The sequence below is a fragment of the Parus major genome, chromosome 10 (genome assembly GCF_001522545.3).
Source record: "Parus major isolate Abel chromosome 10, Parus_major1.1, whole genome shotgun sequence".
Classification (NCBI taxonomy): Eukaryota; Metazoa; Chordata; class Aves; order Passeriformes; family Paridae; genus Parus; species Parus major.
In genome coordinates, this window is record NC_031779.1 from 3,271,232 (window position 1) to 3,289,240 (window position 18,009).

Here is an 18,009-nt window from a genome sequence, read left to right on the forward strand (position 1 = left end):
ATTCTCCCCATCTCTAGAGTTTGTGGAAGTACTTAAGATTAGAACAAGACATCTCATGGGAAATATTTTAGCTTCTGATTGTTAGAAGTTTGTCAGTATTTCTAAGTACTAATACCCATTTCCAGAGACTGAACCTGTTGTATGATATTTAGTCTTCTGTTAAGTGAAATCTAACTTCACTTTTGTTTAGGGAACAACTTGTATGTTGTGCCTCTTGGAAGATTTGTTTGATCCTTTCAGGTAAAGGATTGGTTGGGATAATTTCTGAATTTCTGCCATAATGGTTTCTTCTTTTCTGGGTTTTGTTATCCTTGATAAGAATTATGAGGGGCAATCCAAAGACTTAAGGTTTTCAGAACAGGAAGAAGTTTAAGAAATCTTTTAAAACTTTTGAATATATTGTTGTTGCTTTGACTTGTAATCAGTATAGGTATATGTGCACTGTGACTCAAGAAAGTTAGGATTTTGCTAAGTTAGTAATAATGCCTCTGTTTTAGTCCATGCATGCTTCTATTTATGACTTGCTTAAGCAAAAAAAAAAAAAAAAATTAAAAAAATCTCTGTTTTCTCTCTTAAAGAAAAAAGTTAAAAGAGAATTTAAAAGTACAGTGGTTTGCATCCACTGCAAACAGGAAGCTTAAGCTTCCTGTATTAGAAGGAGTTTAGCATTTGTTTTTTTTCTGAATTTCTAATGAAAGAATATCAGACCCTAAAACTTCATTGTTTTGTTTGTTTGTTTTTGAAGATGCCAGTGCATGTTGCCATGTTAAATGCTGTTGTTTACCTGGTGTGGTGGTTTGAAGTTAGCTAGCAAATTTCTGTCCCTTTTTTAGTATGCTGGAACTAGGATTCCATGTAGAAAGGACCAGACAAAGAAAATAAAATTGTATCAAATGGAAATAGGGAAAAAAGCCCTTTTATAAGGCCGAAATTGAATCAGTGTGACCTAAAAAATGAGGCAGAGGTGAAATAATGAGTTCTGTGTGACCTAACTTTGCTGCATTCCCTGCAAATAGCCATACAGAGACAGCTACTGGGAGATTTCTGCTTCAGGTCTGGGTTTTTGCTGTGCAGGGGAGAACAGAGCCAGAAAATCTGTACCAAGGTCAGGGCAGGGTTGTAGTATGCTCCCAACTGCTGAATAGAGCCTTTTAGGGGGGAGAATAAAAAAGGCTCGTTACATTGTTAATTTCTTCCCATCCAGCCATGAAATCCTCAACTATCTGTAAAACTGGTCTGCTCACCAAAATAAATGACCTGATTTTTGAGGATATTTATTCTTAACAAGAGAAAAAAAATGCTTCAGTTCAGTTTTGTGCAAGTAAAGATACAGGTTTTACTAGAAGGGGTGTGCTAACTGTGTTACATGGTAAAATTGATCTTAGCTGCTAACTTTATCACTAGTATTTTGTTCTTTATTAAGCATTTGTTTAGCTTTTAAATGTATCTTTGTGAGAGAAGAAGTTGTGTGAGTAATTTGACAAAGACTGGTTTCTTGTGCACTATGAAAATCAAAGTGATTGTAAAATTGGCTGAGCGTTTTTGCAAGAGTAGGAACATATCTGGGCTGATCTATGGCCCTGTTTTTAATTCTCATGAGGAGAAACCAATTAACAGCAAAATGTTCTTCAAGGGCAAAGGGGAACTTTTAAATAGAATTAATAAGGAATGTATTACAATGTTGCCCTCATTTGAATACGGGACTAATTAGTAAATAAGATGACTGGTCATAATAGACAACAGTGTCCATAGGGACCTCCTGTGACTCTCTACACATTACAGGAATAATATTACGTTATAGAAAATGAGGGTTTAAAGAAATAATGTGGTGTGTCATTACTGTGGGTTTTTTTTTTTTTCTTTTATGTAATAAAAAAATGAGTAAACATCTTCAGTGCATCTTAGGTAACAGTTGACAGCACCTCGGAGGCTGGAGATACAGTATTTGCTTGGCTATTTCTGTGCCAGTCATGTTTCTCTTTAGCTGCTGAGCTGTCAAAGCTGTGGTGACTTTATTGTCTTTATCTAGAACTCTAGGTCAGATCTGTGATTCTCAATTTATTGTCTTGTGCTCATTCCTACAATCTGTCCCCAGAGTTCTGTTTTAAAATACTGGATTTGGCTCTTGTAGGATATATGGGGATTTGGGAAAGGATTTCTCATCAATGGGATCCAGATGAAGATATTTAGTTTCTGAAGTCTCTAGGCAAAATGCCAGAATCATTACAGTTTTCAGAGGTTACCCATAGGTAATTTAAGCCACTGCTTTTTGCTGCCAGAAGAGTTGTCAGATGAATACTTAATGATTCCATCTTGAATTCAAATGCCCCAATGAGCTGTTGAAAATGTCTAACACCCAATGAAAAGTTTTTAAGAATGTGCAGCTGTAGTGTTTTCAGTCACCAAAGCAGCTCTAATGGAGAGTTAGCCTGGTGTAAGGTATATAGCTGGGTTGGCCTGGAGAACATGTAACAAAAGCTTGGAGGGGGGAATTTCTCAGATCAATATTTAGGACACTTGTCACCAAGACTGAAACAGCAAAAGATGGACACTTGATTGGAAGAAGGATGTTTTATCATCCACTTTATAATGGATTCCTTAAATAATCAAACCACCAAGCTGTAGGAGTTTAGAGAAGGAATTAAATTGTCCTCACAAGAAGCAAGCAGTGAAACATAAAAACAAAATTTATGAAGAAGTTCTGTCTTGGAAAAATGTATATTTTCCACTTTGGACTATTTTTTTGTGTGTATTAAATAGGATTAATATTTAATAGTTAGGAAAGCAAATTCAACAAAGAAGTGTTTAAGAAAAAAGTACTTGTGCAAATGGGGATCTGCACACATTGCTCTCTAAGATAAACATGTGTGTCTTACAAAATATTTCTTTGGGCAAGGCAAGCAGAGAAAGGAGTTTAATTGAAAGGTGAGGACTGTGCTGTAAGAAGTAACATGCCCTCTGCCATATGAATGCAGCCTCTGGTAGTTGGTGAGTTTGTAGATGTTATGCTTGGAGGAACAGCAAGGCAGAAAAAGGAGCTGCACTGGTTTGGATCATCACAGTGAGCACAGAGCAGCAGTGGGCCTTCCTGAGAGCCACTGAGTCTGGAAGCAGTGCTGTGAGAGCACTCCCAGGAGAAGCTGAACGGGATCGCTTTTTGGAAAAAATTAGGGAAGGGGACAGAGTGTAAGGGGCAGAGAAATTGTGTGCAGTCTGCAGATGTGTAACTGTGCATTCCCTCCCTGTTGGCTGTGTTCCCTGTGGCAGACAGTCTGTAGGATAATTGATTTCGAAAGGACAAAAGCAGAAAATAATGCAATCATGCAAAAAAATCATGCAAGTTTTATAATAAAAGCTTTGGAAGTGGACCTGAACTGCAGTAACATGGTTGACCACAGCCAGAGCTTTGCACCTTGAACATACTGTTCTTATAAATTTAGGCATCACATCACAACCTCAGCTTATCTGATAATGGATGTTTTGAATGCAGTGTCTTCAACAGTGAATATATTTCATCCATTAAACCAGAATAAAAGTAATTAATTAATAAAAATATTTTGCTGTATGGTGATCTCACACATGGTACAACAGTACCCAGGAGTAGGGTGGGAGTGGAGAAACTGTGTAATGGACAGGCCTCTGCGACAGAAATACCAAGAAAGGGAGGAGGAGATGTTATCTTCATTGTGAATCTGACAGCACACGTCTGGAAGCTCAAAATATGGCTCTGGGTGAATGTGTGGTCTGAAGTCTAAAGGAATGCCTTGTTCTGAATAATGTATTAACAATTTATGTATGTAATATTTGTTAAACTCTTATTTTGCAACTTTAGCAAAAGCCACCCCCTCTATAGAAAGGTTGATTTTTTTTTAAATTGAAATTAAAAAAATCCCTGTAGAGAGCTGACTGGTAAAAACTTAACATTGACAAGGTTACAGGAGTTGAACAACAGGAATAGGATAAGGAACAGGAATATCAAAAGAATGAGATATCTTTTTATTTGCTCCCATACATAATTTGTTTAATGAATAAGTTCCCCTTAAATGTCATTGTAATATGATGGCTGCATAACAGTGTTCATATTCTCGTGGTGCAGTTTGTGATAGTAGAAATCACTCTGCAGAAACAAGGCAAAAATGTATCCTAGAACATAAATTTCATAGTTTTAAATTTGAGAGAAAAGCTGCAACTTAATTATACAGGACATTCAGTGTATCCTGTAAGGCTTATTCAAGTTAGAATTTCTGTAAAATGTTTTTTTCCAAAGAAGAAAATAGTTTATTAACATATTAAAAACTGACTTAATAGATTCTCGTCATGAGAAGAAGAATGTTTGTATGTTCACCAGATTTTACTATGAGGAAACAATTTAGAGGACAGCAAATATCTGTCTGTGTTTGGCCTAGAGCATGAGGTGTAAGCAGAAATTCTAATTCCCAGAACAGAAAACAGAGCCTGTGGAAGGAAAAGGCTAATTCCCTTAAAAGTCCCTTAAAACAACAACAAAAAAATATGGAAATTAGTAGCACAGTAAGTAGTGCCATTAATCACTAAGCATCGTTATGGTAACAGAACAAACAGTTTTTCTAGTGTGCAATTAGCAAAAGAGCACTGTCATTTTGTAATGATAGAAGTGGAGAGATTTAGCTGTGCTATTTAGTTTCTGTAGTTACAATAAAAGTGATACTGTATTCAGTGGTTGCTATCAAATACACTCACATAAAACCAGTAATTGCTATGCCACCAAATCCAGATTGGATGCTTCTTCTCTGGTGACTCTTGCCCAGCCAGGAAGGGCTGTCAGTTACATCAGTCATTATTTTACCTCACACACACATTGCTTCCACTGGGTCACAAAAATAAATCTCACTAGAGCTGTTACAGTCAGGAAAACACAGAGGGAAAGGAAGCTCTCTCTTTGGTAATGCAGTATAGAGAACGTTCAGATTCTTGCTTTTCAGGTTGGCCTGGTGTGTGAGAACAGCTTCAGTGTGGAATAGCATCCAAGGTGCACAGGGGAGTGGTGGGAGCTGGGAGTGGCTTGGGCAGTGTTGGGCTTTGCCCCAGACCTCTGGATAAGCCAGCCAGCCTAAGCTGTGCTTTCGACTCAGGTGAGGGCAGTGTGTTGAATTCAGGCAGCACATGAGCTCATGTTTGCTATAGTGGTACCTTGAAATTCAAACCCAAATTGCATCAGGAAATCCTGTCATTTAAAAGTCACTCATGCTAATGGAGTTGTACAGAAAGATGTTTTGGTTCTAACTGGTCTATGTTTTGGAACATTATCTCAGTTTATCCTAATTGACTTGTTCAAGTGACCTCTATTGTTAAATTCACACTCTGTGTGATTTGTAGAGGGTGTTGCATATTGCCTTTGGAATTGTAAACTTGCAGAAATCAGATGTAGAAAGTCCAGCTTTAAACTGATAGTTGGATTTTGGAAGATGCACTAATAACACTGAATAATTTATGCAGAACTTCAGTCTTACTAAAAAATTTAAGAGCCAATGTCCAGATATCCAAACCATTTTGGTTCTGCTGGGGTGTCTTGGCACTACGCCGTGGTTCTGCAGAGCCTTTTCTCCTTGCTGCAATTTATGCTCAGTAAGCTCTTGATCAGGCAGCCTCACCAAATTCTGCTCACTTCAGTCTTGAGCAATTCCCAATACCATAACCATTCTTGGATATTTACTTAATTTTTAAAGGAATAACTCCTAATAAAAGGTTAAAGTAGAGTCATCAAAGCCACATTCTTTCTCTCAGAAACAGTGGTCTGGATATACACAGAAGTTGTTGGAAGAGAAAATTTCTTTATTGTACTTTCAGGGCAAAAAAGTCACTCTCAAATGAACTGCCTGGTTCATGGGGACAGATAATAACTACCTTGCATGGAGTGTTACCAATTTTAACACTTGGGATGATCCTGAACATGTTAGGGATCCTCATAGAACTTTTGCATTGAAGCATTACCAAAGGAAGTCCAGAAGTTCAGATGTTGGTTGGCTGTTTTTCTATAAAGAGAATATAATGTAAACTGAACCAATATCTTATAACAGATAAGAATAAAGCAAACTAAAGAGATATTAATCTGAGAAAAGTAATTAATGATGTTTATTAAAGTTTTTAGTATCTTCAAGTGAGGCTTTTCCAATACATTACTAATCAGAATTGCTTTATTCAGAAGGTTTTTCTGCTCTTTGTTTTCATCAAAAGTGACATTCAGTTATCTTTGGACCAAGACTTCAGTTTATTTGTTTTGTAAAATAATAAAAAGCTGTAATATTCACAAGATATTTAAAGGAAAAGGTTGCACTGGATTGCTAAACATCAAATATGTTTTTTCTTTAAAATAGGAAAATAATCAAGAATTATATCAAGTGCTTTGAGATGGCAGACAAACATATGTTCTAAAGTTATTTCAGATGTTTGTTTTGGTTTTATTCCCAAATAAGTCTTCCTGGTCTGTCATTCGGTGTTTGCAATCCCACTTCATTGAGTCACCTTTTCTTCCGCATATCAAACACAGGCTTACCTTTCAAAATGCAGGATAATCCCTTCCTTTATTTAAATGACTCAGTTTCTCATCAGCATCTGCCTTCACCAAGCCAGTGACCATTCTGCTTATCAGACAAGCCCTTTCATGTTTTGTGCCATTATGCCATTAACAAGAGAGGAAATATCCTCACAGGCAAGATTAGTGATGACTCCTTGTTTTCCTTTAGCTGCTTTTGTGACCTGTGCCCTGCTCCAAGGGGACTTGGTGGGAGGGACTGGGCAGGAAAAGAACTGTGGTTGTCACTTCTGATGGCTGAAGAGTTACATAGTCTGCTGAATTCTTTTAAAGGGATACACCTTGGCTAAGGCTTTTTTACAGTTCAGTTTCATTGTGATAAATAATAATAAATTCTAGGAGTGTCCCACATATTTAAATATTTTACAAGTGTTTGTTAATATAAAATGGGAAATAGTGCCTGGTGTAGTGTTTGGTCCTGCTGTTTGCTCCCTGTCACCACTGTATAAAAAGTGCTTTTGAGGTTATTTATTTGAAAGCTGTGAAGAGCATTGTTTCAACTTTCCTTTTCTACATTTTGAGTTAATTTATTACACTGTGGAGGGGAAGGACTTCCTGAGCTTCTCTCAGGACTATTCTGTTGTACCTATGGAGAAGGAATGAAGCAAATCCTAGCCTCCTTGTTCCATGAAATGAAAATAGTTAAATTAAAAAATCTTTATGCTGCTATTCATGAATAATCTGCAGTGTATTGCTATATTCAGTAATTTCTAAATGCTTATTGTTTAGATATTTTGCTCATGGAATTCTTAGCAGTCTGTCACATTACAGACTTTTTGGATTGGACTTTGTGCTTTAAACTTGGTCTGTTTACTTTTAGGAAAAGTTAATTTCATCCATGTGTTAATGATAATTTGTTATGTTGGTGAAATTATTATTATTAGTAGTATTCTTTCTTCTTCTTCTAGGTATTAGTATTATTAATGTTATTAATAACTAAATTGCCTTCTCTTCCTGGCATAAAAAAAAACCCTTACTTCAGAGTTTCAACAAGTATCAACAGTGACAATTTACAAGATGTTGTGATATTAGCAGTGTCAGTATGAGCAGGGTTAAGACTGGTAATTAATTCTCCATACTTCATACCTCACACTTTCTGAGGTTCAAAGTTAGTGTCTTCATCTGGTATATTCCATGGTGTTGAAACCAAAAGCATGAAATAAAGAGGGTCATCCTTAGGGTGAAGGCATTTCCATTTAACTAGGTTATAGTGGAGTTTGCAACACAGTCAAAATGTATTTGATAGCTCTGATTTTTCTAATTCCACCTGCTTGAATTTCAAAGTGCTGGCAAGCTGTGTTTTTGTTTACCTTTTGATATCTATATTGCATATTTGTATGTTGATTGTAGTAGATCCTACTAGTGCCCCGGATAATACTTCTATTTGCTTTTAGAACCTTTACAGATGCACAGACTGTATGCAGGGATCTACTGCCTCATTTGGAGGACACCCAGGGTGAAGGCATAGAGCCAGCAGGTAAGCATGTAAAAGATGATCCTTGGAAGGTCAAGCTCTTACTAGAATTTATTTTTTTTAAATGTCATTTTTATGTCTATTCTTGACTGACGATTTCTCGGGGCTCAAATAATGAAAGACAAAATTAAAATAAAACTGAAGTGGGTCAGGGCTGCTGAACAATTTCCAGGAGTTGCTTGTAAATTTGCATGGATTTTATAGTTGCTGCCAGTGTTTGTCTGTATTTGAGATGATGACTAGATAAAAATGAAAAGTAACTTGATCCCATTGGGAAATTGTTGGGTTACCTTTGGCATCACAGCCTACTCACCAGCTGTCACCTGGGGGGGATTTAGTGTGCAGTGTAATGACTGGAGACTTTAAAGGAATATCTGTGCTTTGGTCTGTTCAGTGTTGTATCAGAGCATGTGCACACTGGTGTCATTTAATCCAACTGCGGTGCTGAATGGTTTGCCTGGACGTGCTACTGTGTGGCTTAAAGGAGGTTTGCTACCAGAACTTTCTGAAGTTCTTTGGAAGGTTTGCAGCCCCAAGAGAGCTCCCTGTTGCCTTGGTGAGGCTGCTACTGGTATCTAAATGTGCTCATTGAAACAGAATAGTTGTTCTAGGAGAAAACTGAAGCAATGAGCCCATAGTAATCTGATTGATTTATGTAGCAATCTTGCATGCAGACTTCATATGTGTATAAAATCTGCATGCAAGATTGCTACATAGATCAATCAGATCATTATATATGTGTATAAATATCTATGTGTATGGATATATAGTTATTTTTCAATAGGCAGGTCTTTGATACACAGTAGTGTTCTTTCCAAGAATCGAGCTGCTAGCTATATGCTTTCAGTGAGCAGCAAATAAATGTGGATGAATAAAGGTGATAACGAACTCCTGTCTTCAAATTTACAGGTTATCTTATTGAACTGTTTGTGCCACACATTATCTATGTAGATTGTCACTGAGACTGTGATTCTGCAGAGTGCTTGCTTGTGTGCTTGTGAAGGCTCTGACCTCTTTTCCTAAGAATTTATCTGGGACAGTGGTTAATGCTGTCAGCTCCCTACCTGCTTCTCTCCCAGAGGTTGCTGCTGGCTGCAATTTAGAGAAGTAAGCTGGGCTGTAAAGCAGTGCTCAGGCAGGAATGCACATGTCATTCAGCCACTCCTGCAGAGGTGACCACAGCCTCTGCCACAATGGTGAGGTGAACAGCTAAGTGTAGAAGCCATTCCAGCTGTTCCATTGTAATTGTCCTGCAAACACAGGTCACACCTCATCCATTTTAATGAAGCAGTTCCTTTATTGGTGTGTAGATATGTTTCTAGCTGATGAATCAGGAGCTTGCAATTTGTTAGACTTTGTCTTCTATTTAACTTTGGGAATCTGTGGCACTACTTGTTATCCATTTAAATGGGAAGCAGTGTTTAACTTGGAAACACTGCTATGCAGATGCTGAGTGGTGAAGTGAGGGCTGAATTTCAAAAACTCCTCACAGAAGATCTTTCATGAGAAGGAAGTTCAGTGTCTGATTGCAGGGGGGCTACATTGTATGTAAAGAGAAAAGGAGGAGATTCTGATATTTTCTACTTGTTCAGAACTGATTTCCTCACTTTATAATTGATATATTCTGCAACCTTGGGAGTAAATTAATCTAATGAGGACCACAGGTTGTTCTGGAATTTTTTCCCCATTCCTTTTTACCAACATATAGAAGTTCATTCCTGTGGAAGCAGGTCAGAGCATATGTAAATCCAGAGTGACCTTAGTGTTGGAAGCAGGCATTATATTGACTTAAAACCAGTGTGAAGTTAGAAGAGGATCCATCCATGCTGATTTTATACTGATGGAATCAACAAAATAATTTACGTTGGAAAAGAGCACTGGAGGGCAACTAGGACATCTCTCTGCATGTAGGAAGCCTTGTGGCTTTGTTCAGGTGAGAGTTGAAAAACTCCAGGGATGGAAATTGTACAGCTTCTCAGTCCCTCTTAGGCTGAGTCTCCTACAATGTGAAATTCTTGATCCAGCAAGAATTTTACTTGCAGCAGCTCATGTCCATCGCCTCTTGTCCTTCTGCTGTGTACCTCCGAGGAGAATCTGTTTTCTGTGTAGTACCTGCTTCAGTCTTTAACAAACTGCAGGTAGATTAATTTTTTATCTTATCTAGACTAGAGAAACACAGTTCCAGCAGGGATTCTTGTATGTGGTGTGTTCCAGGCCCCTGACTGCCTGGGAGTCCCTCTTTTGGGCTTGTGCCAGTTTGCTTTTCAGGATCTCTCTCTTGCACACTGTCTCAGGAGCACTGAGTAGGGGGAAATGATCCCTTTCCTTTCCAAGATTATAGCCAGGTCTGCTGGCTATAATCGTGCCAGTGCAGCCATGGGTGTAGTTAGCCTTCATCTTCATTGGGGCACACAACTGGCTGGCAGCTGACCTGTCCACCAGAACAGAACCACAGGGATTTTCCTGCTGAACCAGCTGGCATCCAGCCCATCTGTCACATTGGGCTGTCCTCCCCAGAGTGCAAGACTTGCCTTCACCCCTGTCAAGCTTTTGGGTCGTATCAGCCCATTCTTCCAGTGTGCTGAGGTCCATCTGGATGGCTGCCTTGCCTTTTGTCTTGTTGGTCACTTCCTCAAGTTTGCTCACTGAAGCTGCTGAGGGTGCATTTTATTGTCCATGACAGCAGAACCATCACTGAACAGTTTCATTCTTACAAGTAACTCCTGAAGAATGTCACTTGGAATTGACTGGTAACAAGATGTAGAATTGCTGACCACCATTCTTAAAAACTACTTATGCAGTCAATTTTTTTATCTACCTGTTCCTCCAATTGCAGCTGGTTCGAACCTTCCAAGGATTCCTGGCTATGTAGAAGTTGTCAAAGACCTTATTAAAAGTAGAGTAAGCAACGTGCTGCTGCTGTCAGCAATTCAGAGCCAGTCAACTCATCTTGGAAGGCAGGTGGGTTATATTTACCAGGGCCAAGTCAAGGGTGGCCATTCTGGCTGGTGTCAGTCACCATTTTATAGCTCAAAATGATTTCTAGGAGAGTTTGTTTTATAGCGTTTCCATGGACTGAGGTGAACCTGATTGGCCCTTAGCTTTCTGAATCCTCTTTCTTCTGCATTTTGAAGCTGGACCTTGCCAGTAAATATCAAGGTGAAGAAGGCACTGAGAGCATCAGGAGCATCAGCCCTTTGCATGTCCTGTGTCAGTGAGTTGCCCACATCACTGGTTCTCCCTTTGGTTGCCACTGTACCTTGTAACAGCCCTTCTTGTGACTTTTCACATTACTCACCAATTTAAATTCTGAGTTTTGGCTTTCCATTCCTGCATGCCTGGGCAATGTTTCTGTAGTGATGTTTCCTCCTGATTACACCCTCCACACGCTTTCATTTTGGTGCGTTGTAATCAGTTTTAGAAGCGTCAGTATTGTTATGAAGCTTATTTTGTACTTGTCCTGATGCACCACTCCCTCACATAAGCTCATGGAGGCATTCTTTGGAGGATATCTTATTTCTCTGATCCACACTGTAGGGGTTTACTGATGTGAAGAGCAGTATATTTTATTGTAATTAATAATTGTTCCCTTTTCCTACGGTGGAAAAAGTAGAAGTTTCCATTAATTTAAATATTTCTGTGTGTTTTTAATTTAAAAATTAAGTTTAAATTTAAATATATTTCCTCTATTTATTGTCTTTTCTGTTAGAGAGGGTAAAATTATTTGTTTGTTGTGGAAAGCTGGTAATATAGCAGAAAACCCTTTTCCTCCCCCAGCCTTGGCAAGGCAAGCCACAGGAGCTGGTTTGTGTGTTTTATTAGAAGAATCACTATGTGTTTAGACTGGCTGAGACTTCCAGGTTCATTTAAAATTCCAAAGTTCTGTACCTTTGTTTAATCTGTTTATTGGCACAAGGAGAAGTTTGACATGGGTGCCAAGTTCTCAGACTCTAAGCAGTCTGTACTCAGCTCCAGCTTTTACTAAAATGAAGTTAATCTTTCAGGGTCACAGACATCTTGAAGAAAAGTAAAAAAATAGTGGGGGAGAGGAGGGATGGTGTATTTCTGTTGTCAGCAGAATGTGATGGTGTCATAGCAGTGGAATCTTGGATGATGACAGGAATGCCTCCAGCAAAGAGCTGAATTCCTTCTCTCGTCATTAGGGCAGAGGGATGTTTTGCAGCATCTGGCATATAATCAAGACTCTGTTTTGTGAATTAAATCTGATTAATTTTCAAGCAGAAGTTAAATTACTGGTTTACTTCTTGATTCGCAGGGCACATCTATGGAATTGGAGTTGCTCAGATCATGCAGCAGGGCCATTCCATAATCAGCCTGTCTGTTTATCTGTCTGAAAGGTGACCTTGGGTCTTTTGCATTTTATGACTCTCAGAGCTGTTCTTCCATAAACATCTGAATTTATTTACATTCTCAAATCCTTGCTGGCAGTCACAAGAATACTTGCAGGTCAGGTAGTAAACAGAGAGAAGGTTCCACTAATGATATTAGCTTTAAGCTGTAGGATTAGTGTATTATGCTTGTCTTTGTTTTTTAACTACTACACAGTCTCCTTCATGTATCCCAGAGGTCCAGCAGTTTCAGCCAGACTGATTATTCATGAAAAAAAAATAAAAAATTGTTATTTGTCTGTTTAAAGTAATTTTTGCTATCTGGGCTTGAACCATGTCAGAGCTTCCCATTGTACATGTTAAAAAGTACAAATTGTGTTCTATGTTATGGATCATTTCAAACTTGGTAGAAAATATTTGAGTAACAAATATGCTTTTATAATACAGTATTCACATGTCCATGTGAATAAGTTTAGGATTGTATTGTATCAGATCAGTTGAAAACTCCAAGTGTACCTTTTAAGTGGTTCATAACTACTTTTTTCCTCCTGTAAAGCTCCTTGTTGAATTTGCACTTTAGTTTCCATCTTAGTGGGAAAACTGCCCACCTAAATCCCAGGTATTTAGATCAGCTTTTCTTAGAACAGTTTCCAGGAGAGGCTGCAGTACAATCATCCTGTTATAACTAATGAATGAGACTACCCCAAGCTGTCTCTTACTTTGGCAGGGAAGACAGTGAAACATGGAAAATTAAGTCTGATTATGGAGTTTTTGGCCTTGGAGGAGAATGATATAGGGAAAAAAAATGTCCTTCCAGAGCCTCAAACAGTGACAGTCCAGATTTTTTTACTGGAATAAAATCTCTGCTCTTTTTGTTTTATTTGACAATACAGCCTTCTTTAAGCAGAAATCTTTTTGCAGCATCTCTGACCTTCAGAATTCATATGAAGGACATGAACCACGGTCACATAGTAGTGGATGAAAAAACATTTTGAGTATGAAGTATAATGCAGGTAGCAGGAGTGAGTGGAAGAAAGAGGAAAGGAACAACTGTTTCTTGCTTGCATACAGAAAACTTTCAGTAGCATTAAGTGCTTTGAGCTGGATTGCTGTTTTTTTTTATCTTGGGCTCTGCGAAGCTACAGTTGTATAATGTACCAATGCTAATAGTGTATATTGAGGGGTTTTATTCTCATCTCCACTTTGGATTTAGGAGGTACTGAACTGATTTCCAGCCCGCACATTGCAGTTTAACTTTGATGCTACTTAGGCAGAACACCTGTTTTGTTTCTCCCAATGTTTATAATTGATGTATTTTGTATTTAGCCAGGCATTCCTTCCCAGACACCTTCTACAAAGAATGAGCCCTCTGCTCAAAATCCCTCTGCAAACTGACAGAGGAATATATTGTTCATGTTCTGTTGTTTTTACTAACTCTGGGGACAGACTAATTAGATTTTTAGAATTATTTGGCTTATTGATATTTCAGAACTGTTTTGAGATTTAAGAACTACCTGAAAATATGTGCAAAAGCAGACACTGAATGGGCATTCAGGTTTGTATTTGTTTGTGCTGTATCTTGAGTATTATTAAGGTGATGCACAGAGTGTCTGAAAGACATTCTGTTGTCTTTGATATGAATCCAAGATGCCTTTTTAACACCAGAAAAACCTGCATAAGGAAAACAAAAGGAAACCCAGTTTTCAAGTACTTTTTTAGTTTTTATGTATGGGTATTTCAGGGATTTGATTGGTTTTCATTATTCTCTGGGAACTGAGCTGTTATCTGGTGCACATCTGAAGTGAAAAGACTATTAATGCAACTTCTGTAGTCTTATTGTAGGAATGTTGCTAATATTTTCAGTTTCTTTCAAGAGAAGTACTCTTTATTCAGGAATGTTTTTAATAAATTGACCAGAATGTTGTATTTTAGCTTAGTATGGTATGATTTTATTTTAAGCAGGGCAGTCACCTGCCTGTGTCTAAGCACACCTGCAGTCCCTGACACCTTTGTTTTAGAAGCCAGAACAGCTATATATAGAGTTTTTCATCTGGGCTTTGGTGTGTCACTGCAGACAATAAACATTTGGATTAATAATAGCTTCTGTCTTTGACAGGTCTTACCTCTCATCCTTTTCATACCTGCATTGGGATTAAGAAACAGCCACTTTGCCTTCTTGACTCATGAAGTATTCATTGGGCCTACTGCTTACACTTTGATAAAGTCTGTCTATTACCTAAACTTGTTCAGAGCTATTTGTTTCTAAACTGTCTCAATTTATGATGCCCTTTCTCCACTGACCTAAGCACAGCTCCACACCTATGTTTTAAAAATCATTATGTTCAATTTACACATGAGAAAATGAAAGTGCATGAAGATGAAGCAGCTTTATTTGTACTTACTGTTGTCATTAGGATCTTCTGTTTGTCAAGAGAACAATGAAAGTCTGCCAGCCAGGAGCAGGAATGGAATGGAATGGAATGGAATGGAATGGTTTGTGAGTTTACAGTATTTTGCTGTGCCTCTGGCTCTCAGTGCAGACTGCAAGCCTGACTTTGAGGGAGGCTGCAACTGTGTTCTAAAGCACTGGTGTGGACCTCAGCTATGGCTGATGTGTTCCTGTATTGCCAAAAGTGCTCAGAGAGGCAGTTCCCAGACCTCTGAAGCAACTAGGATAGTATTGGAGAGGAGTGTGATGAGTGTTGTACTTTTGAACACTCCAAAACCATTCTTTTTCAGCCACTGAGGTGGCAGGAAACAGCACAGATACTAACTGAACTTGCTTTATAGTTTTTACTGTTCATAGGTGTAGTAAAATACAATTATGCTTATGAACTTCTATTAGGAATTACAAAAGGTACTGTTTTCTGTTACTCTCATTCTGACAAACCCAAGCACTTTGGTCTGAAATTTTTTCACCAGCTCACTGTATAATATATCCATTTTTTATGCCTATGCTAAAAATATTGCTTCATTTATAAAAGAAAATCAAAGGAAAAAAGTGTTCTTAAAATGTTCTTGTACTGTTTTGTTCATAAGTATGGGAAGTGTTTGATGAGGGAGTCATGGGAGGGTTTGTGCTTTCCTTGTGAGAATTCACCTGAATTTTGCCAGCTTATAACCCCTAGATCCTCAAAGGAGTGTATTCATACTCAGCCTCTTGCAAGGAGAGCCTCTGAGGCAGACATTTCTTGTGATTGCCAGGGACTGTCCCAGTCCTTGGCACCCGTGGTGAGAGCCAAGTGACATTTGTTGGTACTCTGCATCTTTGTCGTTTAAAAGAAGAGGAGAAAAAAATACAGGGAGAAAAAAGTGGATGGCATAAAGACAGAGAGGAAGACAAGAGCAGAAGATGAACCATGGGACCAGGGTGAGACAGGAGTGAGTGGAATGGACACATTAGAACATGGGCAGATGATGGAGGGAAAAACTGTAGGAAATAGCAGCAAAGAGGGACAGGATGAAGGAGAATAGCTGAAGGGCCAGGAGGTAGGGAAGAGATAACATGCAAAAGGAGCTTGGTTACTGAACAGGGGTGAAGGTTTCGTATCTTTTGTATCTCTTTAGCCTTCTGATTCACCACCTACTCCCCTGGCACAAGGAGGAGTGCAGAGCTGAGCACAGGCAGATTCTTCTGAAACTGGAAATGTGCCTGCAACACACAGATCATCAACATAATTCTGTACGGTACTTTTATTCAAGATGCAGAACAAAGTATAAGAAATAAAGATTTCGCTTTCTACATGGTATATTTGATAATAAGAAAATTGGAAAGCCCTTCTCTCAAGAGCTGGGAAGTGCCAGAGTTGTGCTTAGTCCTATGATTTTTATTCAGTCCTCTTGCCTTCTGATACACAGTCACGTGGTATTTTTCAATTACAGATTATCTTGACAATGGTGCTTTCCCTTCCAGAGTCCCTGTGGACTTCTTTTGCTGATGGCAGAGTCAGACTGAGAATAGATAACTCATGCCCAGAGACTCCCATAACAGTTCATCAGATGTTCAAGGAGAGCGTGGAAAAATATGGATCCCTTAATGCTTTGGCCAGCAAAAAGAATGGAAAATGGGAGAAAATAACTTTTTCAGAATATTATTGTCTCTCTAGGAAAGCAGCCAAGAGCTTTTTGAAGGTAGGTACAGGAAATCAAAACCAATGCCTTTAATCCTTTAGTCTAATTTAAAAACAAAAAAAAAAACTTATCAAAAAAACCCCAACCCCAAACTCCACAATATATAAGAGGTTTTTTGCATTATTTGAAGATCAGTAGTCATATTCTTCATTGAAATGATAATTATGAAAATGAGTTTTGGTCAGAGGTAACACTGCTGTCAGGGAACCTTGACTGCAAGTGAGGAGCTGCTGTGTTGCACGCTGTCTCTGGGACATGGGTGCAGAGCTCAGCATGAGGCCTTAAGATCCAAAAAGAAAAATAGGGAAAAACTGCTATCATAAATTTGGTGAGATAAAGACAATCTTTAAAACATCTAAATGTATGGTAATATTAGTACTCATTATGCTCTTGTTCATATTGAAATGGGTCTTGGGCCTTTCTGGGCAGCAGAGAGAGACAGGAGAAGGTAGTGGAAAATTCACATCCTGTTAATTGCTGATAAATACCAGGCTTGCTATGGATACCAAAACATGCTTTCACATACCTTGTCACTACTGTAATAATAAATCAAAAGTTTCCATGGTTTATATTTGTATGCATGTTTCTCTCCTGTGGGCCTATATTATATAACCTTATGTGTATTATTTTTAAGCTTGGTCTTGAACGATTTCATAGTGTAGCAATCCTTGGATTTAATTCTCCAGAATGGTTCATCTCAGCTGTTGGAGCTGTTTTTGCTGGGTAAGATATTTTGGGGGGGAGGTGCTTGGGTGGGTTAATTTTTGAGGGGAATTTGGGGATTTCTGTTTTGCTAGGAAATGTATCAAGTCAGTATCAAGTATTTTGTGTCATATCTTGGAAGTTGTGTTGCTGATTAACATGATCAGCAGCCTGCTGGAGTCTCATATCCCAAATAGTCCAGATACTCACAAATAGCTCCTGTCTGCCATGGGCTTAATCATGACAGTCACATGCCATGGGCTTAACCATGACAGTCAGACAGAAGCTGTTGTATGGGATCTTATCAATGGAAGATGTGGGAAACTAATGAGAATCACTCATTTATATTAATGATAATAATATACTATTAGCTACCCTGATTTCTTCTGTCTTGATACCTGTTAATTGGGATATTACTTGTTCAACTGTTCTGTACCAATGAAATCCAAACTGGAATCTGTGCACAGCTTGAACAAAGAGGACATAAGTGGAGATTTTTTTATCACTTCCCAAGCTAACTCCTGTGTAACCTTAACTGAGTTAAAACACTGAGTCCTAACCCACAGCATCTTCTACTGAATAGTTCAGAGATTAATTTTTGCAATGTGCATAAATCAGAGATTCACGTATATCTGAATATGTGAAATGAACATTAGAGCTGTCCTGCTGTTTGCTTCCATATCTTCATACCTTCAGGTTTCTTCCAGACTTTGATTATTATTCTCTTTTGATACTTCATGCATGTATATGTGTGTGTATGCATATAAATGTATGTTCTTAAA

General features: G+C 38.3%; 1 protein-coding gene across 2 annotated transcripts in view; it reads left to right on the forward strand.

Moving 5' to 3' along the window:
* Nucleotides 1–18,009, forward strand: part of ACSBG1 (acyl-CoA synthetase bubblegum family member 1) — a 36,665-nt gene that overhangs the window by 772 nt on the left and 17,884 nt on the right. Inside the window, exons 1-4 of one of the 2 annotated variants that reach the window (XM_015638587.3) lie at nucleotides 188–240; nucleotides 7,966–8,048; nucleotides 16,308–16,525; nucleotides 17,160–17,248. In XM_015638587.3, coding sequence (XP_015494073.1) covers nucleotides 203–240; nucleotides 7,966–8,048; nucleotides 16,308–16,525; nucleotides 17,160–17,248 — 428 coding nt within the window. In that variant the 5' untranslated portion in view covers nucleotides 188–202. Of the gene's footprint in view, nucleotides 1–187; nucleotides 241–7,965; nucleotides 8,049–16,307; nucleotides 16,526–17,159; nucleotides 17,249–18,009 lie in introns of those variants that run through there. The other variant, XM_015638586.2, reaches the window with a different exon arrangement.